Raw genomic sequence first — 27,820 nt, forward strand, 5'->3', positions numbered from 1 at the left:
AGAAAATTAAAAATATATAAAATATCATTTATGCTCAACATGTTTAGAAAAAATCAAAATGGATTGCTGGAATTAGAATTGAACTATGAAGAAAATGAGGTGTGGCAGATGTGTTCTGAATGTCCCTTTCTGACCCTGGCCCCTCCCTAGTTTGTCAGTAATGTTAGCCAAAGACCAAAGCCAAAGGAAATTACAGAAAAGTAGGGAAAGGGAAATGGCCAGAAAAAAATATGGCTGAAATGGACAGGAAAATATTTTGTTGTTTGCAGTGTTATTGTGGCTGTATTGGACTGAGGATCTTTTACTGGACCAACTCCAGCTGGTGAAAGACACAAGTTTGCACAGAGCATGAAGGAATGTCTCTTTCAGTAGCAAAAGTTGGTCCAATAAAAAGATATTCTCCCCCTTCCCCCCCACATCTCTTTAAGGAAGATACAGAAATCAAGAGATGTTGGTCGTACACAACTAATCTAAGGTCAGAAACACTAATTAGTTAACTGTCTTGCTAATTAGATTTTGCCAGCTCAATTAAAACACATTTGAAACATACTACAGTTTATTTTTCCTTTTCAGGGCCATTCACAGACTAGTGAGCAGCCTGGGCAACCACCCATGGCGCAAAGTTCTCCCAGGCTGCTGGATGCATGCTTGCAAGGCAATGAAATAGTTTGGGGACATAAAACATTGCCTGGAGTGGAGGAGGAAAGACTAGCTTAAGTGCTTCTGCCACCCTTGTAAGTGGTTCTGTGTTCTCATCCCAAGCCTCTTTGCGATCAACGACGACAGTAAATTCAGATTCTCCCCACGCTTCTCTTCCTCCTTATTCTTCCCCTCTTCCAAATGCAATCTGAACCAGCAGTGGTATCAGTGCTAGCCTGTCCCAAGGAGTTTAACAAAACCTTCCATTGGAAGGGGTATCTAAGCAAATCTCCACTACCCAGATGAAGATCACTTTTGTTTTGTCCATGACCTCCCCCAGAAGTTCAGCCTGTTTGTCTCACTTACTACTGGATACACAGTGCCAGGTCTGACTCCCTCTCCCCTGGGAGCGGACACCATATGTGGGGGCCAGATTCCAGATCTCTAGGACACTGTTTTTCCTTTTTCAGTGGCAGCCACATTTGAAATTGAAAGTGAGGTTTTCAGGGATGGGGGAGAAAAGGTAAGGAGGTTGAAAGGGATAGGCAGGTATTACACCACCTATTATAATGACAGGTTTCAGAGTAGCAGCCGTGTTAGTCTGTATTCGCAAAAAGAAAAGGAGTACTTGTGGCACCTTAGAGACTAACCAATTTATTTGAGCATAAGCTTTCGTGAGCTACAGCTTACTTCATAAGGATCCGATGAAGTGAGCTGTAGCTCACGAAAGCTTATGCTCAAATAAATTGGTTAGTCTCTAAGGTGCCACAAGTACTCCTTTTCTTTTTACCACCTATTATGAATTTATGGGAGGGCAATTGTCTCCTATTCTCCTCACTCTCTTCAGCCCTTTCTTTTCATTGCTCTCTCCATTGTCCACACCCACATGTTTTCTAAAACTCTTCATTTCTCTCTATCTTCTATGTCTACTAAGTTTGTTAGCACTGAAACAGGTCCTTGCTGTGGTAACAGAACACCTTTATGAAACCTCTCTTATTGTGTGAAGTTTCTTCCCAAAGTGCCTGCTCAGTTTTAAAAATAGCCAACATCACTCAGCCCAGAATTCTGACAGTTCAAAGGGAAAGTTACCAGGGTTCTCATCCCAGATCTGCACCTAAACTGCTGCATGACCGTGGGCACGTCAGTTCCCCTCTGCCTCAGTTTATCCATCTCTACAGTGGGGATAAATATACTTCTTTCCTTTGAAAAGCATCTCAAGATCTGTAGGATGAAGAGCACTAAGCAACTAAGTATTATCGAATTATGAAACTAACTAGGCTTTCTAAACTTGCGCTTTCAATTGGCATTTTCTCAGCTACCTGCTGCTGGTGACCATTTTCTGAATTCAATGGGCCTTGTTTAACAACCTGTCCATTTGGCAGCCTTAGGCGAGACTCGCCATGTTTCTAGTTTAACATTCTGAAAAGAAAACTGAATATTCAGCAATTAAGTAACTTCTTTAAAAAAATCTTAAACATGAATAATAGATTCAATTAATTTTCTGACTATTAAACAAGTATTAAAGTAGGTTAGAAATGTGTTTATAAGAAAGCTTGATCAAGGAACAGATTCCAGTTTACAATGTGCAAGACCTGTTTTCATTTTTTAAACAAGTTAACAGCTGTTGGCATAATGTTTTCAATCAATAGATTTTTCCTGTCTCTCATACTTATGTAACATTTAAGTCTGCTCAAAGGACAACACCCTTGCAGATGTTTGTAATGCTACTTTCATACTAAAATTCCCTTTTACCTCACCATATAAATAAAATTAAAAAAAAAAAACTTGCTAATCTCTGAAACGAAGCTCCCAGACAGTCAGGTCAAATTCCAATAAGATTGCTGACACCAGCGGGCAGCTCAGAGATGTCAATTGTAACTAAAATTAAACACACATAAATGTGTTAATATAAGATTAAGGCTGCACAGTTTAAATTCACAAAAATATCAGAAAGTAAGGTCCAAGGCCTAAATCTTAAGCAGATACTAGTGGTTTGGAATGCCCCAATTTTTAGGTGTTCAGCTAGAGCTACTTTAATAGGCCCGACATCCAGAGGGTGGGTGCTTGACATTTCCTAAAAAGCAATCTGGATAACCAAAAATTGAGTCACTAGCAAAAATGTAGCCCTAGGGTTCCAATATAATGTTAATTCAGCCAATTTAAATAGCTTCTATATCCTATGATGTATATATTCTACAGCATCAAATAATATAGTATGCGGTGCATTTAATCAGAAAAATAATATAAAATTTTCCAGTGTGCACAATATGACAAACTGTCTTTGCATCCATCAGCCTAGAAAGTGAGAGTATGTGCACTAACGTCATAGAAGAGATGAGGCTTCAATGACCTCTGTTAAAACTTCAGCAGATGTCCACTGAGTTTGTTCACAAGTAATATTGTAATTGTCTAAAACCTTTGTTTTCTCTTTCGCAGGCTTACTAGAGCACATGCTCCTCATTAAGAAGAATGAATAAAAATTCTGAAGGACTCTCACTACCACTGAAAGTCTAATCCTAGCTTCAAGTTTGACGCTTTAGCAGTTATGTTGTTGCATTAAAAATAGATTGGTTAGAAAAATTAATTTATGAATAGATACCCCCCCAAAAAAAAGAGGGGGTATTTCCCCCACACACACACTTTCCTATAACTCAAGAATAGATTTGATTGAACCTTCCAGAAATAATTTAACTTTGAAGAGATACCAACCAAAATTTCAGCCTCAGTAGGTAGTTTCAGAAAATGACCTTGCAAAAATAGGGCAAACTGTTTTGCAGTCTCAACTATAATGGTTGCTAACAGCAACTTTTATTATGTATTTCAGTTTATTCCTGTCAACAGGTGAATCTTAATCTTTGAACTTTCAGACTACTGGGCTGGCAAAATAAGTATGGTTTCTTTTATAAGAGGAGGAATGGTTTAGTGTTGTCACAAATATATATTTAAACAATGGGCTTTTGCCTGCTAGAGCCACAAAAATTTTTACAGCAAAATGAAAATTGCAGAACCAGACAATTTTATTGACCTTAATGTTTTTTAGTGGCCCTGACAACACCCAATAAACCCCAGAAATGAGAAAAGAAGAAAACCTCATAATTGGGCTACTTGCAGAGAGCCACCAATACTAAACTGTGGCAAAATAACCTGGTGAAACTTTGCAATTTGCAAAATGGATTCATACCTCCCGTTCCAGATATGATTTAAGGGATTCTGTCTCATTTAACAGAGTAACGCTGCATTTGCCTCTAAAAAAGAAAGAAATCACATTTTATGAAAAAAATACGTTACACTTAGGATATATACAATGGTATTATTAACTTTTGCATAAAGTTTATTCTTACACAGGAAGAATACTGGACTAACATTGCACTGTTTGCTTCTTGACTAAACAGTGCTAGAAGAATTAAGTCATTACCTTATGTGTGTGGCAGGTAAAGATTCCAGCTGTCGTGAGAGAAACAGTTCTCTATGCCTTAGTTGATGTTTCTGTTTCTCTGGTAAATCAACCATTTCTGGGTTTTCCATCTCTTCTTCCATTTCCCCTAGTTACACAAGGGGGAAAAAAAGTTTAATATCACACACATTGCAAATGGTACCGCTTGGCCAATTGGAATGCATTCTCACAAGACCATAATTAAACCATAAATAACCACAATACATGGTACCTAAGTCATTTTCCTTTATGTCTCTTACTGCTGTAGCCAAGAGTTGCAGCCCATTGAAATAGGCAGCTCACACCAACCACAGCATTAAGTAGAGTCACAGAACAAGTTTGGTGATGCCAACTAAATGCCTAGGGCCAACCTTGCCAGCTACTGTAATGGCACTACTAATATCCAACAGCAGGCAGTGCTACCCCACGCAAAACCATTTGCGCACCTCTGCCTAGGAGCCAGACCTGCTGCTGGTCGCTTCCAGGGCACAGCACGGTCCACAGTGCCAGGACAGAAGCCTGCCTCTGCACCCCAGCTGCACCGCTACCGGGAGCCACCGGAGGTAAGACCATGCCCAAATCCTGCACCCTGATCCCCTGACCCAGACTTGAGCTCCCCCCCCCCATCCCCAGCCCCACCCCAGAGCCTGCACTGGCAGGATAGAGCCCTGACCCCCTCCCACACCCCAACCCCTTGCCCCAGCCCAGAGCCCCCACCCACACCCTGAACACCTCATTCTCAGCCCCACCCCGCAGCCCTCACCCCCACATCTGAACCCTCTGCCCCAGTCCCAAGCCCCTCCCAACCCTTGTCCCCAGCTCCGTTGGGTTATGGGCATCAACAATTTTATTCAGCTGGATCACCAGAAAAAAAAGTTTGAAAACCACTGCTCTAGTGTATTTGAAAACCTCACGCTTTTTTTTAAAAAAAATGTGTATTAATCACTATTTGTCAATTAAATCTACAACACACAAAAATGAAGCCTAGCAAAAACAAATTTAATCTCAAACTGCAATTTTTTTCATCTTCAACCAAGAACTTAATCCAAGTAGTCTTTTATTTGTTTGGCTCATTTTTGTAAATGTAACATGGAGGCTGTGAAGCAACACATTTCCTTTTGCGCTCGCCCTGGTGTGCACAACCTTTCAAAATAAAAAGGCACAATACAGTACACTTGAAAGAAAGACTTCCTATACGGTAACAGTGAAGAAAAACCCAACACAAAATTGCTAAAGCATTTGATAATAGAAGTGGGTAGGAACTCTGAAGAATAAAAAAAGCTGTATGCAAATATATTTGCCCCTCTTGCTGAGACTCCTTTAATACTGAAAAGCATGAATCTGATGAATTTATACATAATAAAAGTGTAGAGAACATAGGATGAATTTAGTACTAGTATAAGCAAATGGCCAACACAAAGCCCTCAGCACCACACTGAAGTTGTGCAGGGTTGGCCATGGTGCAGTGACCACACAAAGGTACCTTTGCACACCCTGCACATGCAGAAAGACTCAGCATCTGCACTAGGGGCTGTCCCTGGCCACAGATTGGGAAGCAGAGTTCACCTTTGAAGCCTATGTGTGCTTCATCCTCACACAGCTCAATTACTCAGATGTTACATAAATGCAGTGGATTACCACCCTACAGAGTGACCAAATGAGAAAAAGGCACTATTATAGCCTTTTAAAGAACAAATCTTCTCAGACAAATTTGACTGCTTTTATGGTGGTTACAGAATAAGTGACTATAGAACACAGTAGATACAATATACTTGGATTTTAACAAGCATTTGATACATCGTTACGTAAGAAATTAATTTTCAAGTAAGATTTTATCTAGGATTGGAACACTCAGACTGAAAACTAAAAACAAACGCTTTACACAAACAGGAACATGCAATATATCGAGTGTAGGGAGGTGCCCAAAAGGGGTTCTGCAGGGATCTGTGTTAGGTCTAGTTTTATTTAACGTCTGTATTAATGAATTGGAAAAAGGACCATTACTAGTGCATTAAAAAAGTGTGTGGTTACTATGTTGGAAGGAAACTTGAACACTAGTAAAAACAAAGAAATAATAAGGTGAGATACAGGCAGATTGTCACTTCTTCTATCCAAGTTCTCAATCAATTTGGAAGAGTGAAAGCTAATAAACGTAGGGAAAATTAATTAGAAAATGCAGATATACAATTGGAGGGAGAAAGTCGAGAAGCAACAATTCTAATTATGAGAGACCTAGAGGTAGTAGGTAATCAACCATCTTCATATGTACATAGTAATAGTCACTATAAAGGAGAGAGAGAGACAAGCTTGCAATGCGATACGGATCAATGCGTGGTGGAGTATATGTAATCAGAGAGGGAGGAAGGGCTAAGTGCCTTTATATTCTAGGCATCACATTACTATAAAATATTAGCAACTGGAAAAAAGCTCAGAAAAAATACAAAAGCAAGCATAAAATGGACTCGAAGAGTAAAAGAGCTAATATATACATCTTGGCTAAGCAATAAGAAAAAGGGAGGAGAGACTACAATATTTGGAGAAGAGGAATTTAGCATAATATTCTTAGTTTAAGTAAGAACGATAGGATGAGAAAACAATGAAACAGGAAAAAATATTTAGGCTGAATATCTGGAAAAAGCTATTTAAATCAGTGCTATTAACCTACAAAATCATCTAAGTAGTTGTGGAAGCACCATCACTTGTGACTTTTATAACAAGACTGTACAAAAACTTAAGATGACATACTGAAGAATGCTTCATGTGCATCGATTGACTAGATAATCCAATAGGTCTTTTCCATGTCTAATAAGCCTATTAAAAAAATCACACGGGACCCTGAGTGGTATGTAAGCAGGTGGTTGTTTTGTTTTTTAATCTCTACTGAGATCACCACCACAGTTATACTACATAGGATTTTTTTTTAAAGGCATAATTCTACTGGGGGACTTCAAAGTTCATGTGGGGAACGATGGAGATACCGGGAGGAACAGCCTCCCTGGTCTGGACCCAAGAGGTGAGTTGTTATTGGACTTCTGTGCTAGTCATGGAGTCTCCATAACGAATACCATGTTTGAACACAAAGTTGCTCATAAAAGAACTTGGTACCAGAGGACTTTGGGCCGAAGACTGGAAAGGAGCTTATGCCCATTAGTTGAACCTCAGATTCAAGGAGGAACAATGTGGATTCCATCCTGGCCATGGAACAATGGACCAGCTCTTTGCTCTCTCACAGATACTCAAGGGGTCGTGGGAGTTTCCTAATCTGGTCTACCTTTGTTTGTAGATCTGGAGAAAGCATATGACCATGTTCCCTGAGATGTCTTGTGGGAAGCGCTGTGGGAGCATGAGGTGCCAGTGGCGCTTTTGCATGCTATCCAGTCCCTCTATTCTCTGGAATAGAATGGTGTTTGTATTCTTGGCATTAAGCAGAGTTCGTTCAAGGTGGGCGTTGGACTCCACCAAGGGTGTGTCCTGTCCCCACTTCTGTTCCTGATTTTCACGGATAGGATATCAAGGCGCAGCCGAGCTGTGGAGTGCAACCGGTATGGTGACTCAGACGTGACATCTCTGCTGTTTCCAGATGATGCTGTCCTTTTTGCTTCTTCTGACTGCAGTGTCTGATGTGCACTCGAACGTTTTGCTGCTAAATGTGAAGCTGCTGGGATGAGAATCAGCACCTCCAGATCAGATGTCAAGGTCCACTCCCAGAAGAAAGTGGACTGCTCTCTCCAGGTGTGTGGGGAGGGGGCGGGGGGAGGAAGGAAGAGAGAGCAGCAGCCCTTAGTTGATGAGTTCAAGTATCTAGGGGTCTTGTTCACGAGTGATGACAAGTGGGAGCATGAGATCAACATGTGCGGCAGCACCAATCCGCGGTGGTAAAGCAGGAGCTGACTAAATTGGGAGGAGTGGTAGATACGCTGGAGGGGAGGGATAGGATACAGAAGGACCTAGACAAATTGGAGGATTGGGCCAAAAGAAATCTGATGAGGTTCAATAAGGATAAGTGCAGGGTCCTGCACTTAGGACGGAAGAACCCAATGCACAGCTACAGAGTAGGGACCGAATGGCTAGGCAGCAGTTCTGCGGAAAAGGACCTAGGGGTGACAGTGGACGAGAAGCTGGATATGAGTCAGCAGTGTGCCCTTGTTGCCAAGAAGGCCAATGGCACTTTGGGATGTATAAGTAGGGGCATAGCGAGCAGATCGAGGGACGTGATCGTTCCCCTCTATTCGACATTGGTGAGGCCTCATCTGGAGTACTGTGTCCAGTTTTGGGCCCCACACTTCAAGAAGGATGTGGATAAATTGGAGAGAGTCCAGCGAAGGGCAACAAAAATGATTAGGGGACTGGAACACATGAGTTATGAGGAGAGGCTGAGGGAGCTGGGATTGTTTAGCCTGCAGAAGAGAAGAATGAGGGGGGATTTGATAGCTGCTTTCAACTACCTGAAAGGGCGTTTCAAAGAGGATGGCTCTAGACTGTTCTCAATGGTAGCAGATGACAGAATGGTCTCAAGTTGCAGTGGGGGAGGTTTAGATTGGATATTAGGAAAAACTTTTTCACTAAGAGGGTGGTGAAACACTGGAATGCGTTACCTAGGGAGGTGGTAGAATCTCCTTCCTTAGAGGTTTTTAAGGTCAGGCTTGACAAAGCCCTGGCTGGGATGATTTAACTGGGAATTGGTCCTGCTTCGAGCAGGGGGTTGGACTAGATGACCTCCTGAGGTCCCTTCCAACCCTGATATTCTATGATTCTATGACTACTCAGACGAAGCTCTCGATTTACAGGAAGATTTACATTTACATGATCCTGATCTAGGATCATGAACTTTGGGTAATGACCGAAAGGACGAGATCGTGGGTACAAGCAGCGGAAATGAGGTTTCTACACAGGGTGGCTGGGCTTACTCTTTGAGACAGGGCGAAGAGCTCAGCTATTCGGGAGAGCCTTGGGAGTAGAACCGCTACTTCTCCGGATCGAGAGGAGCCAGCTGCGGTGGTTTGGGCACCTGATAAGAATGCCCGTGGCAGGCTTCCGTTGGAACTACAGTGAGCACATCCCACAGGGCAAAGACCAACCCAGGACATGCTGGAGGGATAATATCTCCCGACTGTCCTGGGAACGCTGGGGAATCCCCCAGGATGAGCTGGAACCTGTTGTGGAGGAAAAGGAGGTCTGGGTCCTCCCTACTCTCCACACAACCCTCACCAGGAAAAAGAAAAAAAAAGTAGTATATTCTTTTTATTTATATATAGCGATAGATACATACATACACACACGCCCCAGTACATCAAAGGTTAGGAAGACGTTTCCCCTACAGGCAGGTAACGTGTTATTTTAGAATGGTCTATAATGGGGTTTCTTGCACCTCCTCTTAAGCAGTTGGTATTGGCCACTATCACAGACCGGATATTGGAACAGATGGACTACTGATCTGACATGGTATGATGTGATAAATGAACGGGGGGTGACGTTATTGACATGAACTGTGACCGTATAGATCATTGTTGCAACCAAGGTCCTATAGTGGCACCAAATCTTGTACAAAGGAGGTCAAGACTGCTGAATTGGAATTAATTTGCAAACTGGATACAATTAACTTAGGTTTGAATAAAGACTGGGAGTGGATGGGTCATTACACAAAGTAAAACTATTTCCCCATGTTTATCCCCCCCGTTCCTCAGACGTTCTTGTCAACTGTTGGGAATGGCCCACCTTGATCATCACTACAAAAGGTGTCCCTCCAGCCCCCGTTCTCCTGCTGGTAATAGCTCACCTTACCTGATCACTCTCATTACAGTGTGTATGGTAACACCCATTGTTTCATGTTCTCTGTGTATATAAATCTCCCCACTGTATTTTCCACTGAATGCATCTGATGAAGTGAGATGTAGCTCAGGAAAGCTTATGCTCTAATAAATTTGTTAGTCTCTAAGGTGCCACAAGTCCTCCTTTTCTTTTTATGGATACAGACTAACACGGCTGCTACTCTGAAACCTATAAAAAGGTTATGATTTGCTGGTTATGATTATGATATCTGTATGCAGGTATCATTTTTATATTTAAAGTTATAAGTATTGGCTCTATACTGTCTGTATTTCAAACTTGTGCTATGCTTCTGGGTAACACCCCAGACACTTTGGCATCAGCACTGGCTGGCCTGCTTGATGGCCCATTAAGGACCACCAACTACACAAATGATCTATTGAGAGAAGGCAGATACACCTTATGACTCTCAAGGCATGCAGGGGCATGCCTACGGAGAAGACTCTAAGGCTTTCAAGCCATGTGATGGGCAGCTTGTGTTTGGAATAAAAGCAGCACAGGCCGCATGGCAAGAGACTATAAAAGGCAGCTGCATCGTCTCCATTTTGTCTTCAAACCTGCTTCTTACCGCTAGGGGAACTTTGCTACAAACTGAAGCTCTGAACAAAGGACTGAATGACCGACCATCCAAGCTGTGGATGTACTCCACAGACTTGATTTGAACCTGAAGTTTATTCCACCACTGCTACAAGCCTGAACCAAGAACTTTGCCATTACCATATGTAATTGATTCCATTTAAACCAATTTTAGCTCTCATCTATATTTCTTTCTTTTTATGAATAAACCTTTAGATTTTAGATTCTAAAGGATTGGCAACAGCATGATTTGTGGGTAAGATCTGACTTGTATATTGACCTGGGTCTGGAGCTTGGTCCATTGGGATGGGGAGAACCCTTTTTCTTTTACTGGAGTATTGGTTTTCATAACCATTCATCCCCATAAGGAGTGGCGCTGGTGGTGATACTGGGCAACTGGAGGTGTCTAACGGAATTGCTTGTATGACTCTTGGTTAGCCAGTGGGGTAAAACTTAAGTCCTCTCTGTTTGGCTGGTTTGGTGTGCCTCAGTAGTGAAGGAACACCAGCCTTGGGCTGTAAATGCCCTGCTCTAAGCAATTTGTCCTGAATTGATACTCTCAGTGGTGTCCTGCCAAAGGCCGCTTTGTTACAGTGGGTAGCTCCCTTTAATGGGCACCCAGCCAGCCAGTAGCTATAAAATCCCTCTTAGTAGCTGTTCTTTAATTGCTCACCTGTAAAAGGTTAAAAAGTCTCACTACTATGCATAGGAAAAAGGAAGTGAGTGGACACCTGCCCAAAAGTCAATGGGAAGGCTGGAACTTTTAAAAATTGAAACAAATCCCCTTTTCTCTGCCTGTGGTTGTTCTTTGGGGACATGCAGAGAGGGCTACAACCATGCTTGTAAAGCTTGGGGCCAGGTATGAAAAATCATTGGTATCATACCTAGAAACTACTCATTTGAAACCCCAGATATGTAAGCAGATCAGGAAGTGTCTCAGAAGATGTGATTAGGTTTATCTCTCTTTATTTCTTTATGGCTTGTGGACTCCTCTGTGCTAACCCCAGGTGCTTTTGTTTTGCTTGTAACCTTGAAGCTGGACCTCAAGAAAGTTATTCTTGATGCTTAATCCTTGGTTGTTGGGTATTTTTTTTTAATTTAGCAAATGCTTAAGTTCCCAGATGTATTTTCTTTATTTTTTATTAATAAAATTTACCTTTAAGAACAGAATTGGATTTTTCTGTCTTAAGAGGTTTGTGCACGTGTTGTTTAATTAGCTAGTGGCAACATCTGAGTGGCAATTTTTAGAGTCCTTGTGGGCCCCCACCTTCTGCCCAAACTGTTGTGCAGTTTTGCTGTAGACCTGTTAAATAGGAATTGTGTTCTACCACTGAGATAGCTGCATTTCCTTTGAATAATTTATTAAGTGATTATGGAATCTAAAGAATGGAAATTGCGAGAAAAGGTATAGCAACCATCATTATTCAACCATAACCCCAGACAAGTTTCACATCAGGTGGTAAAAAAAACTTAAGTTTGCAGTTCAGACATATGAATCATATTCCATACGTTAGGTATAAACTTATAAACATCCCTGCAGAAGGCAAGTCACTTCTCCTCTTGGAAAATGGCTGCAAAATAAAACCCCTGAATCTTTCTTTAATTTTCAAGTATCTGATGGATTATACTGAAAATTTTATTTTATTCCTATTTATTTTACTTTTATTTACTTGAATATCAGTGTCATTTTTCTCTCCATACCTCTATTTAAAGTGAGAAATAGATAAAAGTTTTGCTAAATTGCACAACATTTGAGTAGGACATATTTGCCCATTATTAGTTTCTTTTTCATAGTTTTATCATTGGTAGGTCTAAAATTATAAAGGCATCAGTAGCAGACTAACACTTAGAAATTACAAGACTGATTTAATCCAGAAGGGTCTGCAGTCACACAGCTTCATTAATCAGCTGAACAAAGGCAGTTAAAAGATCAGTGATGCAGATACGTACGTCTACTGCAAATGCAACAAAATGAAGCAGCAGTACACTTTATGAAAAGGGATTATGCAATCAACTCAGAAATCAGTAAGAATGTTAATTCTCTCTGATCAAGTATTTGTATTAGAATTTTTGTAGGAAATTAGGAGTAATTTAATTGCAACATGCAGACTATTTATAGTCTTTTTAACATAATATTTTGATTATAAATTATATTTAGAAAGTATTGATTGCTAACCACATGCATGTTTTTACTTTTAAAAAGCAACAACTGAAGCCACACAAAAAGGACCATTCAAAATAAAATAAAATAAAATAAAAATCTATTTTTGGGGAATGAACTGGTACCTGTACCAAAATAACACAACACAGAACAACTGCAGAAAAGGAAATCTAAACTGACATACATTGTCTGTGTTTCTGTGATGTTTCCATTAATAGCACTGCTCTATAGTTGGATCTTCCTGACAATCTTCCAAATAGCTATGAAAGTGAAACAATGATCTAGTTTCCATTTGGATCAAAATTGTTCATTTCATTTCAAAAAGAAAAAAAAAAATATGTACTTGCAGGTTCAAAGAATGGCTAACAGTGGCTAACAGCAAGATTTCTCATCTTCATCCTCAAAGTTTCAACAATTCCTTCTCACTTCCTTTACCAACTTATTGAACGGAGACACACATTAACAAGTCACCATATTTACTTTGTTTGCAGGGAGGTTTGTATTAAACTTCAGCATTCCTAAGCAATGGAACAGCTATGGCACGAGAGAGAGAATCAGTAAAACTATGGATTGTGACCACAAAAAAATCACCTAAAACGTGACCAAATCTCATACCAGTACCATATGAATTCATAGACCAAGATATAATTGCATGAGTACAGCCCACAGATTCTATTACGTTCAAACCTATTACAAACAATATGAAAAAAAGCTATTTGGAAGGCCGAGAGCATGCCCAGGTCTAATTTTACTGGGCCTTTCCAATGGCATGATGGCAGTATTCAGAAGTGTAGTACTCAGATTTTTGGCTTCATCATTACGAGGAAGAAGATGGATTTGTAAGGTACGTATTTTAATACTTTGATATCAGTACTCATGTCATTTAACAGGTTATTTTTCCTCCTTTATAGATAGAGGCACCCCTTCACAGTAATGTATTGTGTCATAGTCCTAAAATTTAAATTGACCTAAAAAGCACCCACATCTTTATAGTATCGGGAGGAGGGATAGCTCAGTGGTTTGAGCATTGGCCTGCTAAACCCAGAGTTGTGAGTTCAATCCTTGAGGGGGCCATTTAGGGATCGGGGGGAAAAATTGGGGATTGGCCCTGCTTTGAACAGGGGTTGGACTAGATGACCTCCTGAGGTCCCTTCCAATCCTGATATTCTATGATTCTATGATCTCAGCTGCTTTGGAAGGAAGTCAGACTTATTACTAGTGAACATTTTTGTTATTTCTTGTTTGACTGAGGACTTAAGTAGATGGCTAGCTAATCTGTCATTTCCATATCTATATTTATTCTATTTTAGGGAAATTCAAATGAGACATCATATACTGGGAAAAAAGCATGTTAAAATATTGTTAAACTGTTTCGCTAACAAGTGTACCGAATTTGCACTCTATTGATCTGATAGTTAATATATGCACAAGTGAAAATTTCTCACTAAAATGACATTGAAATGTACGCACATTTCAAAGTACTTAGTATCTGATGGTATAAAACAGTTGTAGCATATTTAAAGACAGATAATAGTGACAACCGGCATAGATATTAAAGGTTTTAAGTTGTAATTTAAGGAAAACTTATGTATAAGCTTCTCCCAATTACTCTAAATACTTCAGCAACAGTTTAACTACTTTTTTTTTTAAAATAAAAAATGACAAGAAGCATCTCTCTGGAATATGCAGAGTAACATGATACTAGAAGAAGCTACACATTTAACTAAGCTCCATTGCTGCGCTGGGTATCTTATTTTCTTTTTAAATTAACTGCGCTCTACGTAAGTAGATATGCCATGCATTCTTCCTATGAAACTCTGTTATAAACAGACGAGCATACAGTCCCACAAGATGATACATACATGTAGTTAGAAGGCTAAAGAGAAAAACTATGGCATAGCATACTGAGGAATAGTTTGTGAGCATGCAAGTAAAGATTTTCATAAGGCATACACAAAAGGGAGGCCAAGTGAAGGTTGCATGAACAAAAAACTTTGCTACATTCCTAACATTTCAATGCTTAATCATGAAACTAAAAATTCTCATTTATTTTTAAACAGAATTATTACAGTGTTCAAACCACTAAGCAGCAACTAGCTCTCTTCAGACCTCCATCCAGCTGGGAAATTAACAACCTCCTAACAGAGGCCATAAATTCAAGACATCGCATAATGGTGGGATGTCCCCAGATCACTAACTTTTAGAAGTTCTACTAAACATGCTCAAAGGCAAATTTGACAATATTCACAATTTTAACTAATTTTTAAACCTGTCAAAGAAACAATTTCTGATAGAAAACTAACAGGCCATGTTTTAATGATCTAAGATTTGAGTTACTGGCAAACAGAGTATGACCAGTTTTTGTTGTTTAAATGTAAGGCGTATATTTTCCTTTCCCAAGCAACTTAATAATTCGTGTAATTTTCCTCAAATGTTTTTATGAAATTCACCTTCACATAGACAGAGCCAGGCACTTTTATTCAGCCCAATGGGAGAGTGAGAGACAGTTACGTTTAATAATAGATGTTGCGCTCTCTCACATATATATTATACACACACACACACCCCCCTTGTGACAACCAAATGACACACCAGTCAATTGACTTTTCAACAGGCCTTTGTTTCTTAAATGAAAAGGTCAGAACTCAGTCAATCAAGTGATACAACTAATTGTTGGAGATGCTACTTAGTTGCTTAGGATGGGGATCATAAATTTAAAATAACCTAGCTCCAAGATGCTATTTTAAAGATGCATGTATCACCACTTCATCCAAATGTAGAAATTAAAATCAATGTTTTAAAATAAACAAGCTTACTTGCATGTTTGTCAGCCAGTACAATAAGCGTACTCGATATGTCCCTTCTTCTGTAGAAACACACCACCTTTGCTTCCACATTTCCATTGGCCGTCTGTAACAGTGAGTAGAAAAATTATTCTTGGGCATAAATAAAAAACTGGATCTCAAACTACTACACTAGAAATCCATTGAAGTATTTAGAAATTTTAGCCATAAGTACTCCAATCAAACACATGAACCTTGCTACGAATAGAATGCATTTCTATAGAAAATGAAACACTAAGCAAGTGTTCTGCAGATCTACAATACTGAAAAATAGAAGTTATCATACCAGAACAGACAATTGTTCTAAATCCCATTTCTTGTTCTCAGTCATGGTCTATACTGGATGGTACAGAGGAAGAAAAACAAGATCTCACAAGGCTTCTGAGAAATTAGACTGGGCTGTACACAAAGGATGTCACCAGGAAACACCTTCCTGACCTCACACCCACTTATCTTGATTGCCTGAGGCAGGCAATTTTAATTAACCTTATCTGTAGATTAAGCAAGGATTTAACCAAATGGACCAGATGACCTTATACAGAAATGAAGAAAAAAACCTACACAGGATCAGATTCTGATCCTATCTCGAACATAGTAGAACCTTATTCCACAAGTGTCCCATTTACTCTAAACACTGATCCAAGTGGTGCTGTCAGGTACTATTCAATAGGAGTAAGGAGATCAGAATCTGGTCTTTTCTTTGTAATTCTGCTTCTCCCGCAGAATTGTCATGCCTAGGTCTCAGGGCAGCAGTTTCAGTAGGAGAGCAAACCAGCCTCACACTGGGGACTGCATACTGCCTCAGAGAATAATTTACCACTCTTACAACTTTCCAGTCCGTTTGTAATCTAGTTGGGACCAAAACCTTCCCAAAAAAAAGTTAGCGAATCCAAGTAATTCACAGAATCATAGAATATCAGGGTTGGAAGGGACCTCAGGAGGTCATCTAGTCCAACCCCCTGCCCAGAGCAGGACCAATCCCCAACTAAATCATCCCAGCCAGGGCTTTGTCAAGCCTGACCTTAAAAACCTCAAAGGAAGAACATTCCACCACCTCCCGAGGTAACGCATTCCAGTGTTTCACTACCCTCCTAGTGAAAAAGTTTTTCCTAATATCCAACCTAAACCTCCCCCACTGCAACTTGAGACCATGACTCCTTGTTCTGTCATCTGCTACCACTGAGAACAGTCTAGAGCCATCCTCTTTGGAACCCCCTTTCAGGTAGCTGAAAACAGCTATCAAATCCCCCTCATTCTTCTCTTCCGCAGACCAAACAATCCCAGTTCCCTCAGCCTCTCCTCATAAGTCATGTGTTCCAGTCCCCTAATCATCTTTGTTGCTCTCCGCTGGACTCTTTCCAATTTTTCCACATCCTTCTTGTGGTGTGGGGCCCAAAACTGGACACAGTACTCCAGATGAGGCCTCACCAATGTCGAATAGAGGGGAATGATCACGTCCCTCGATCTGCTGGCAATGCCCCTACTTACACATCCCAAAATGCCATTGGCCTTCTTGGCAACATCGTCACACTGTTGACTCATATCCAGCTTTGCGTCCACTGTAACCCCTACGTCCTTTTCTGCAGAACTGCTGCCTAGCCATTCGGTCCCTAGTCTGTAGTGGTGCATGGGATTCTTCCGTACTAAGTGCAGGACTCTGCACTTGTCCTTGTTGAACCTCATCAGATTTCTTTTGGCCCAATCCTCTAATTTGTCTAGGGCCCTCTGTATCCTATCCCTACCCTCCAGCGTATCTACCTCTCCTCCCAGTTTACTGTCATCTGCAAACTTGTTGAGGCTGCAATCCACACCATCCTCCAGATCATTAATGAAGATATTGAACAAAACCGGCCCCAGGACCGACCCTTGGGACACGCCACTTGATACCGGCTGCCAACTAGACATGGAGCCATTGATCACTACCCGCTGAGCCCGACAATCTAGCCAACTTTCTATCCACCTTATAGTCCATTCATCCAGCCCATACTTCTTTAACTTGCTGGCAAGAATACTGTGGGAGACCGTGTCAAAAGCTTTGCTAAAGTCAAGGAACAACACTTCCACCACTTTCCCCTCATCCACAAAGCCAGTTATCTCGTCATAGAAGAAAATTAGATTAGTCAGGCATGACTTGCCCTTGGTGAATCCATGCTGACTGTTCCTGATCACTTTCTTCTCCTCTAAGTGCTTCAGAATTGATTCCTTGAGGACCTGCTCCATGATTTTTCCGGGGACTGAGGTGAGGCTGACTGGCCTGAAGTTCCCAGGATCCTCCTCCTTCCCTTTTTTAAAGATGGGCACTACATTAGCGTTTTTCCAGCCGTCCGGGACTTCCCCCGATCGCCATGAGTTTTCAAAGATAATGGCAAATGGCTCTGCAATCACATCCGCCAACTCCTTTAGCACTCTCGCATGCAACGCATCCGGCCCCATGGATTTGTGCACGTCCAGCTTTTCTAAATAGTCCCGAACCACTTCTTTCTTCACAGAGAGCTGGTCACCTCCTCCCCATGCTGTGCTGCCCAGTGCAGTAGTCTGGGAGCTGACCTTGTTCGTGAAGACAGAGGTAAAAAAAGCATTGAGTACATTAGCTTTTTCACTCCTCTGTCACTAGGTTGCCTCCCTCATTCAGCAAGGGGCCCACACTTACCTTGACTTTCTTCTTGTTGCTAACATACCTGAAGAAACCCTTCTTGTTGCTCCTAACATCTCTTGCTAGCTGCAACTCCAGGTGTGATTTGGCCTTCCTGATTTCACTCCTGCATGCCCGTGCAATATTTTTATACTCTTCCCTGGTCATTTGTCCAATCTTCCACTTCTTGTGTGAGCTTCTTTTTTGTGTTTAAGATCAGCAAAAATTTCACTGTTAAGCCAAGCTGGTCGCCTGCCATATTTACTATTCTTTCTACACATCGGGATGGTTTGTCCCTGTAACCTCAATAAGGATTCTTTAAAATACAGCCAGCTCTCCTGGACTCCTTTCCCCCTCATGTTATTCTCCCAGGGGATCCTGCCCATCAGTTCCCTGAGGGAGTCAAAGTCTGCTTTTCTGAAGTCCAGGGTCTGTATTCTGCTGCTCTCCTTTCTTCTTATTGAGAAGTTAATGCCTCAAAAAAGTATAATAAAAAATATTTAAGTTGCAAGATAACTAACAATTCCAAAAGGTTCCCCTCCTCTGTCCCTTCAGAGTTTGAAGGGTTAGAAAGAACCCGCCAAGTTGATACCACATGTGCAAGATTCTCCCAACTGAAGAGTAAGTAGCTCAAGGGAAATTCCAAAAAGAGCAACAATAAAAATGTGACAGACAGCAAGATTTTTGTCAATGACAACTATATGAAAAAGGGTGAGCTTTTGTATTTTTTGACTCATTTTTCTTAAAATAAGGTAATAAACCTAACAATTTTTGAGCGGACTGTGTATTTCTGTTCGTAATAAATAGGCTTGCTCGCATAGTTTTATCTATTTGCATGAACTCTGAGCAGATCTGAATTCTCTTGTAGACTTTTCTCCCCAAAATGCCTGAATGATGAAAACAAAAAAATTACAGCATCCCAGAGCAGTGCACTGATGAGTTCTGCAAGATCTAGATTTAAATCTCAACGTTGCTTAGACTGGCAGTTTGGGGAACAGAGATGTAAAAGCCCACCCAGAAAACCAAAGATGAATGAGGAGTGACATTCCATGCACAAGGAAATAAAAGTCCAATATATAAGGTCGCTATTAAAACCTCAATGGTGGAAGGACAACGATCAAGATCTTTAATTTTATCAAATGATCTAGAATTAGAAACATCAGGCAACACTTATGTGCACACATACAAACGTTTCCAATCAGAGGCACAGTGGTCTCAGGTGCAAGGCTTGAAGACTTTGACCAAGTTTATCTCAAATATTTAACAGTTCTGGATTATTCTGAAAATGTGAGGACCCATAAACCAAGACACAAAATGGCAGATTTCTAGATCTGGGTTGAGTATTTGACCCTCTTTGTAAGACTGGGAGAAAGGTTCCCATGAAACTGCCAATAGGTCCAAATACCACACTTGGTCTGGAACCATTTACTTTCCTAAGAACTAGAAGTGTTCATAGGAGTGTTTCTGGCCTGTTCAGAAGCTGCAAGCAGGGACTTTCTTTCCAGACCAGAAGATCACTGTAGGGGAAGTAGAAATGCCCACTGTGATCCTGGGAGACCTTGCCTACCCCATAATGACGTGGCTTATGAAGCCATATACAGGACACCTTGACATGCAAGAAGCAGTTCAACAACAGACTGAGCAAGTGCAGAATGACTGTTGAGTGTGCTTTTGGCCGTTTAAAGGCCCGCTGGTGCTGCCTATATGGGAGGCTGGACCTGGCCGATGACAATATTCCTATGCTTATAGCCTCGTGCTTTACGCTCCATAATACTTATGAAGGGAAGGGTGAAAGTTTCACTCAGGGCTGGACTGGTGGGGCTTAGCATCTGGAGGGGCTTAGCATCTGGAGGCTGAATTTGAACAGCCAGAGACCAAGGCAATTAGAGGGGCACAGCATGGGGCCACAAGAATCAGGGATGCTTTGAGGCAGCAATTTGAAGCTGAAAGTCACTATTATTTGTTGCTATGCTCAGGAGTGAAGTGCTTGTAATGCTAGGACGGGATTGTGATTGGTGCAGACGATGCACTATGAAGGTTTAAGAAAATTGCCTGTTGCTTTACAGGGCTCTGTTTGTTTTCAATTAACGGAATAAAGATTGCTTTCAAACCAAAACAATTCTTTTATTGAAAAACAAGTGGAGAAGAGACACAATAAAACAAAAAGGAACAAAAAAACCATCAGCACTGAGGGGGATGGGGGAAGGGAGGGTCCCAGGAGGAGGTGGGGTCCCAGGACAGTTAAAGATTTGTATATGTCCAGGTATTATATCTAGCCTTCTCCTTTGGAGGACAGTACGGCAGGTATTGTACTTCAGCAGGGCTAAACTGCAGAGGGATGGGTGTCGAGTGCAGTGGGTACTGGGAGTCCGCAGTGCTGGACTGTAATGGGGGAAGACTGGAATGCCATAGGTACAGACTGGAGCCAGGAGGTTGATAAGAGCGTGTTGGCGGTGTCTGCGGGACGTATGGAAAGAGTTTCGTGACAGCAGCTGCAGGGGAGGGCGGGTGCAGAGCTGCTGGGTTTGCAGTGCTAGTAGCACCTGGAGCCACTCCAGGGCTTCATTCTGACACACCATGTTCTCCATTCAGTCCCTCTTCTCACTGTCCCGCCACTCCTTCAATTTATATTTTTTGGCCACGGAGTGTATCATGACATCACGCAGAAAGTCCTCTTTAGTTCTTCGTGGCCACTTTCTAATTCTGCACAGCCATTCAGCCGGCAACAACAAGGAGGGAGGCTGGGCTCCTAAGGTCATATCTGTGAAGCCAAAAATGCAGCATTTTACAGGAGTATTGTTTGCAACACACAGACCACTGATTCAGTGATTTAAAACACAGCCACTATTCACATACCTGTCACTAATTGGCTCACCCCAGGCAAGCATACATGAGCCACAAGACCCCCAAAATGGTGAGTAACCGCAGGGGCAAATCAGTATTCCAGGACCCTGCTGTACACTGGGCATGTGGCTCTTAGGGAGAGTGAGCACTGTATGGGGGGCCTTATAATCATTACTGCCCCACATTTTCCACAGGCTGTGATCATTATGGAGGAAATCTTGCTGCTGAGTGTGAGCAGGGCATCAAGGGAGGGTCTTCTCCAAGACTACGGCTTCCACCCTGGCCCTTATGTGGCTTTCCTTTGTGCAGCAATGGTCCCCAACTCTGCACCCTCCCGTGACAGTGGGGGAGGTTTAGGTTGGATATTAGGAAAAACTTTTTCACTAGGAGGGCGGTGAAACACTGGAATGCGTTACCTAGGGAGGTGGTGGAATCTCCTTCCTTAGGAATTTTTAAGGTCAGGCTTGACAAAGCCCTGGCTGGGATGATTTAGTTGGAGATTGGTCCTGCTTTGAGCAGGGGGTTGGACTAGATGACTTCCTGAGGTCCCTTCCAACCCTGATATTCTATGATTCTATGACAGCAGAATGGTTTGGGAAAGTTAACTTTAATGGGGCAAGAAACAAAGCAGCTCTGCCAAAGAACCTGCAGCAGTGGATTGCTACTATCTCCATGAGAGTTTCATGGAGATCTGAGGCAGATTCCCGTGAAGTGAGGAAGTCAATCAATACCCTGTTCTGCTGCTCAGACTAGGCATGTGGTGGTACACGCATCATACAGACAAGCCTGCTTTCTGCAACCCTCCTGCCCCACTCCTTGCTTCAGCGATTCCTAAAAATCAAAGCAACTTACCAGGGGCCTCCTCTCCTGTTTGCGCTTCACCAAGCTCTGACCGCTGTGACTGGCTAGCCTCCCCTGGGGTAGAGAAGAGCTTCTGACTGCATGCATATCTGACCTCAGAGTTTCTCTCTGCCTCTGGGTCCCCCTCCTGCTCCACATCTTCATCCAAGATTTCCTTCTCCTGGCTCAGTCCACTCTCGACTAGCACACAAGCCACCAAAGCATCCATAGTGGCCTTCGCAGCAGAGGTGGGGGTCACAGAGTATCGCATCAAGCTCTTTGTAGAACTGGCAGCTCATGGGCGCAGCACTGGAGTGGTGATTTGCCTCCCGCGCCTCATGGTAGTCATTCCGCAGCTCCTTCACTTTGACCCTGCACTGCAGTGTGTCCTGGTCATGGTCCCTTTCTGTCATACATGGTGAAATCTGTCCATAGGTGTCATAATTCCCATGGCTGGAGCGTGGCTGGGGTTGGAGAGCAGCTGCGACTGGACAGGCTCCTCTCCCCAAATGCTGATGAGGTATAGCAGCTCAGCTTTGCTCCAAGCCTGGTGCGTGGAGCAGGCATGATCATCGGGAAAGATATGCTGAGACCACTGCATGCATCACCAAGCAAACAGGAAGGGGACTTTCAAAATTCCCAAGGAATTTAAGGCATGGGGCTCACAGTTGGTCACCTGAGAGCAGGGCAGTAGAGTTCAAACTGATGACCAGAGAGGCAAGAAGAGGCATTGTGGGACACCTCCCAGAGGCCAATTGCAGCGCTGTAATCAATCAGGGTGTCTACACTGGCACCGCAGCGCTGTAGCCCCAGCGCAGAAAGCTCTACGTCTCTCATCAGGGTGGTTTTTTACAGCGCTGCAACTGTACAGTTTCTGTGCTCTAAGTGGCTCGGCGGTGCATACACCTCGGGAGTTACAATGCAGAAAGCTGCTTTACTGTGCAGAAATTTGACAGTGTAGACAAGGCCTTTGATAACCACATTTAGCACATACTGAGGAGGTTATCACTGTGTCCACCATGGAGGGGACACAAACTTCCTCCACAGGAGACTTTACTCGGAGTTAAATCTAAAATGACACTGTATAGTACGGACAGCAGTCGAGGGCTTCAGAATAGGATCTCTGTGCTGAAATTCATCCTCAGTACCAAAGGATTCAGATTCCTTTCCCCGGCCCCCTTACAACCTTTCATCTGTTCTACTGGAATGGCAGTGCCTATCATGCTACTTTTTCATCTCCAAGCAAGAAGAGTGTTCTGAGGACTAAGAACACTAAAACAATACACCAGCTCCAGGGACCATGAGAAGAGAAAGATTTCAGCTGGTTGACTTGAGGATCTGGTCTACTTCTTCCTCATAAGAGAGGCTCCTAGGGAGTTCAAACCATAAGGCTCTTCATCCTCTCTCCAGGCCAACTAATATTTCATCTTTGGATCAAACAATCACAGCACCAAGAGTTTAAGAACTGCAGACTAAACCTTGTCTGATAGGCCAAGGTGGGAGGGTAGGGTCACCATCAGGATAACTTTTAGTTGGTGTTCTCTGGCCTTTGCAGACAGCACATGACAAGCACTTCTTGAATGAGTGACTGCCCCCAGATACTCCAGGCAATGATCAGGTGGTATAATATTTTGTAGTTGCTAGCAGCTTAAAAAAAAATACTGCAAATTATTTCAAACGGATAAAAAGGGAGGTAAAAGTAGATTAAGTTATTTTCAAATCAAACAACATCAGAAAATACAGTCAACAGTTTCAGACACCTGGGAAAAAACATTAGCACTGCATTACCTTATTGAGTTCTTCTATTCTTCGTATCAAGTAAGGGTTACTTGAAGAATTTTCGAAGTAGACATAATCTGAAAAAATACAGAAGGAAAACAAAAGTTAAGAAGTATGTTTTGCTTCAAAGTATAAACACTTGAAATGGCATTGCTTAAAAAACCCCAAATGACAAAATGACACTGCACTACTTTCATTTTAGCAGCAAGCACAATTCCAGTGACCCATCTAAATCCAGTAACTGAAGATTATACAGGATGTGAAGAGATGCATAATCATAATCCAGTCTAACTTCACATAACATTTAATATAAGAAACCAGCAATGATGACATTTGAAGGCTGTAAAATCCCACCCTCAAAATGGGGTAAGTTACATAAGAAATTCTCTTGCCACCTGTGCATTCAGAAAGCAATGTTTAAGATATCTCCCTGTGATAGACCATGTCCCCACCTACAAGTCCCTTTACTTGCCTCCTCTCTCCTTCCATATCAAGTTCTAGCTTCTTGTCCTTGTCTTCAAGACTTGGTTTAATTCTGTCCCCCAGCCTGTCTTCTCTCCCATTTGCTCCACCTATGAATAATGCCTCATTTCTCTCTTGTTCTCTTTATCTGATTCTTATTTACCTTTATTTCTATGCCTGAAACTGCCTCTTTATCCACAGACACCCTCTCCCTTCCTAATCTCTCACCAAAATTTGTTTCTTCTGTAAACCCCATAAATGTAAGCCAGGTCAGTAAAAGTGCTATCACCATGCATATGACTTAATATTAATCCCCCATGGGAGGGCGGCATGGGAACGCCTAACTCTGAGATCGAGTAATAATATCCAGCTCTTATAAAGCACTTTTCCTCAGTAGATTCAAATCACTGAATAAAGGAGGTTAGTATTATCTCCATTTTACAGATAGGGAAACTGAGGCACGTAATGAGACCGTGACCTGACCAAGGTCAGACAGTGGGCCAGTGGCAGAGCTGGGAACAGAGCACAGGTCTCCTTTGTCCCAGTCCAGTGATCTGTCCCTGAGGCAAAACTTCTCGACACTGTACATTTAGAGAGTTCAAGACACGGACTGTCTCGAAGACCTTGTAATTTAAGACAAAATATATAAAAGGTGGGGGAATGGGATACAATCAAATATACTTAATTGTTATATGCTCCTACTTTAAGTTTAAATATACTTTAAGGGCCTGTAAGACAGTGAGCTCTCTCATCAGCCCACACACCAAAGAACACTCACCAGCTTTAGGATTCTAGTCCCCATTTTTTCAGGGTGTTGATTTTATTTCTTCAAAATAAAACCACACAGCACATGTTCATCTCAGTCATGCTCTTTTCCCTGACTTGGTCTCCTCACGGACCTATCTAATTCCTACAGCATTACACTCCACAAGCTGTCTGCCTTGGACTCAAGGTGAGACTGTCTGCTCCCTTCTCCTTCAGAGTCTGCTCCCCACAGGATTACACTACTCAGGCCCTCTGCCTTAGAGAGTCTCCTATAAATTGGGTTCTTTTCCTCCACCTAGAGACTACCTCCCTGCATTTTTCCTTAGCAACTGAGCTCTTGCTCATTTTTATGAGGACTAGGTAATCTTCCACCTATTACGATCCCTAGCCTCTGTGGGAGACAGTGCTTAGTCAGAGATGGGGTTGGGCCAAACTCCCCTTAAAGGGCCAGCCATCCTGTGATACTGGCCCCCTGTCTATTGAACATTAATGGATTTCTTGTCCAGGTCCAACTAAAGTAGCTCTTGATATCATAATCTACTAAATTGAAGATGGGGGGGGCGATCCAAAAGGAAGTTGTGTCTCACTTGTATTTAGATTTTAAGCTCAACAACCCCTCAGGGCAGGAATCATGTCTTAATCAGCCCTGAGCACACTGGCAGGACCTGCCATGGTTATATGTTTGTTGAGGCAAAGGCACTTTCATAGTTAGAGGTGAGAAGTGTTTTCAATTATAAGCCCGACTTTGGCCCCCATATTAAATTCTCATAAAAATGGTCTGTAATACCAGAGATTCTTCTCTTTTCCCTCTTGTTCAAGGGGACGGGAACAGAACAGAGGTTCTCTGCCTCTGGAGTGAGACACCCATGATATGATGAAATTCCCTGCTGCAAGAGTAATCCAGGCTGAATTCAATGGGAGCAAGGGTAGAAAAGAATAGGAGAGTATGCTCAGGCTTCACTGAACTGAACCCTGGTCCCACAACATTCCTGTCTAACTGCCCATAGTAATGATACTCAACCGCTGATTATACGGCCTTTTTAGGGCACTGCATGTTGGAGTCCACAGGTCTGCAAGTTGTGTAACTGAGCGAATGGAGCACTGATAAGTGCAACAATTCACTTGTCAACCAACAGGTGCTGGAGAACAGTAGGGAGTGCAGAGCTAATAAATCAGAGTTGACTGGACCCCCTCTCAACAGCTAGACAAGAGTGTGGTATTCTGTAGTCGGTGTACCAGTGCATCCCCAATGAAGTCAGCAAGCATGCACCAGAGTACTAAGAATAAAAAACAGGGTCTAATCTTTCACGTAAAGTTACAGAGATACAAAATGTGGGCAGGACACCTTGACAATGCAGAGTTGCATTTATGTGATGACAAGAGTTACAATGTTGCGTGGGAAGGCTCAACTATCACAACACACACATACTTCGTGTTGCATAAATGATTAAAAATCATAAAGTGTAAGGACACTACACTAACAGCACTCCATGAAATCAGAAAGAGTATCTCCAGCTCCTTAGGTTGGCTACCATTATCTTGGCATGAAGGACCAAGGACTGAACCCTCTTCCTAACTCTGCAACAGCCACTTCCTCTTAAACTCTGAATAGATGCAAAATTTAAAGAGTTAGCAATGGACAAACCTCAAAGGTCTGGAATTTGTATTTGGTTTGGAAAAGGATCCAATGTTTGAATCTTATCTGTATTATCTGAACCCCAAAGTGTCATTTTTTAATCACAAGAAAACACCAGCCCGGTACATTACATGAAGTAGGAGCGAAGGGTTAAAATCACTGTGACAAATTCTAGAACAGGCAGTCTGAAGGAGTAACAATATTTAGCACTTTACAAACATTAAGAATTAATGGAACAATAACTAAATTAGAGGAAACCACCCCCACAGCAGAACTAGTGAATTTTCTTATGAGGGGGCATGCACTGAGTGGTGGTGGGCGATGTACCTGAGTGTGTATCTGCCACACAGCTCTCATAGATTCAGACTTGAAAGTCAGAACGGACCATCGTGATCATCTAGTCTGACCTCCTGCACATTGCAGGCCACAGAACCTCATCCACTCCTAAACCCCTAATCTCTGGCTGAGTTACTAAAATACTCAAATCATGTGTCAGGGTTCCTTCCCCACTCTGAACTCTAGGGTACAGATGTGGGGACCTGCATGAAAGACTCCTGAAGCTTATTCTTACCAGCTTAGGTTAAAACTTCCCCAAGGCACAGATTTCTTTCTTGCCTTGGGAACCAGCTTAGGTTAAAAACCTGGTACGCTGCCACCAACAAGCGATTTAAACAAAGAACAGGGAAAGAGCCCACTTGGAGACATCTTCCCCCAAAATATCCCCCCAAGCCCTATACCCCCTTTCCTGGGGAAGGCTTGATAATAATATCCTCACCAATTAGTACAGGTGAACACAGACCAAAACCCTTGGATCTTAAGAACAATGAAAAAGCAATCAGGTTCTTAAAAGAATAATTTTATTTAAAGAAAAGGTAAAAGAATCAGCTCTGTAAAATCAGGATGGTAAATACTTTACAGGGTAATCAGATTCAAGACATAGAGAATCCCTCTATGCAAAACCTTAAGTTACAAAAAGACACAAAACAGAAATACATATTGCCTCCAGGACAGCAAATTTCAGAAGCCAAAAAAACAGAAGACAATCTAACGTATTTTCTAGCTAGATTACTTACTAACTTTACAGAAGTTGGAAGGCTGCATTCCTGATCTGTTCCCAGCAAAAGCATCACACAGACAGATGAACCCTTTGTTCCCCCAGCCCTCCACATTTGAAAGTATTTTGTTCCCTTATTGGTCATTTTGGGTCAGGTGCAAGCGAAGTTATCTTAGCTTCTTAACCCTTTACAGGTGAAAGGGTTTTGCCTCTGCCAGGAAGAATTTTATAGCACTGTATACAAAAAGGTGGTTACCCTCCCCTTTCTATTTATGACACGACCCCCCAAATCACAGACAGGGTGGAACACTGGCTGTGATTTCTTCCTGG

General features: G+C 42.1%; 1 protein-coding gene and 1 long non-coding RNA gene across 4 annotated transcripts in view; both read right to left on the reverse strand.

Moving 5' to 3' along the window:
* Positions 1–27,820, reverse strand: part of MTA1 (metastasis associated 1) — a 146,264-nt gene that overhangs the window by 86,410 nt on the left and 32,034 nt on the right. For all 3 annotated transcript variants that reach the window (XM_084637748.1, XM_084637749.1, XM_084637750.1), the window contains exons 2-5: positions 23,583–23,650; positions 15,452–15,545; positions 4,055–4,181; positions 3,821–3,884 (exon numbers count right to left, since the gene is read on the reverse strand). In XM_084637748.1, the coding sequence (XP_084493874.1) occupies positions 3,821–3,884; positions 4,055–4,181; positions 15,452–15,545; positions 23,583–23,650 (353 nt within the window). The remainder of the gene's footprint in view (positions 1–3,820; positions 3,885–4,054; positions 4,182–15,451; positions 15,546–23,582; positions 23,651–27,820) is intronic.
* LOC311525535 lies at positions 20,214–23,423 on the reverse strand. The gene is made up of 2 exons (XR_014712804.1): positions 21,807–23,423; positions 20,214–20,871 (listed from the first exon to the last, which is right to left on the reverse strand). It is a non-coding gene; the product is annotated as an uncharacterized lncRNA (long non-coding RNA).

The sequence above is a fragment of the Lepidochelys olivacea genome (genome assembly GCF_965140295.1).
Source record: "Lepidochelys olivacea isolate rLepOli2 genome assembly, chromosome: 8".
In the NCBI taxonomy this organism is placed as follows: Eukaryota; Metazoa; Chordata; order Testudines; family Cheloniidae; genus Lepidochelys; species Lepidochelys olivacea.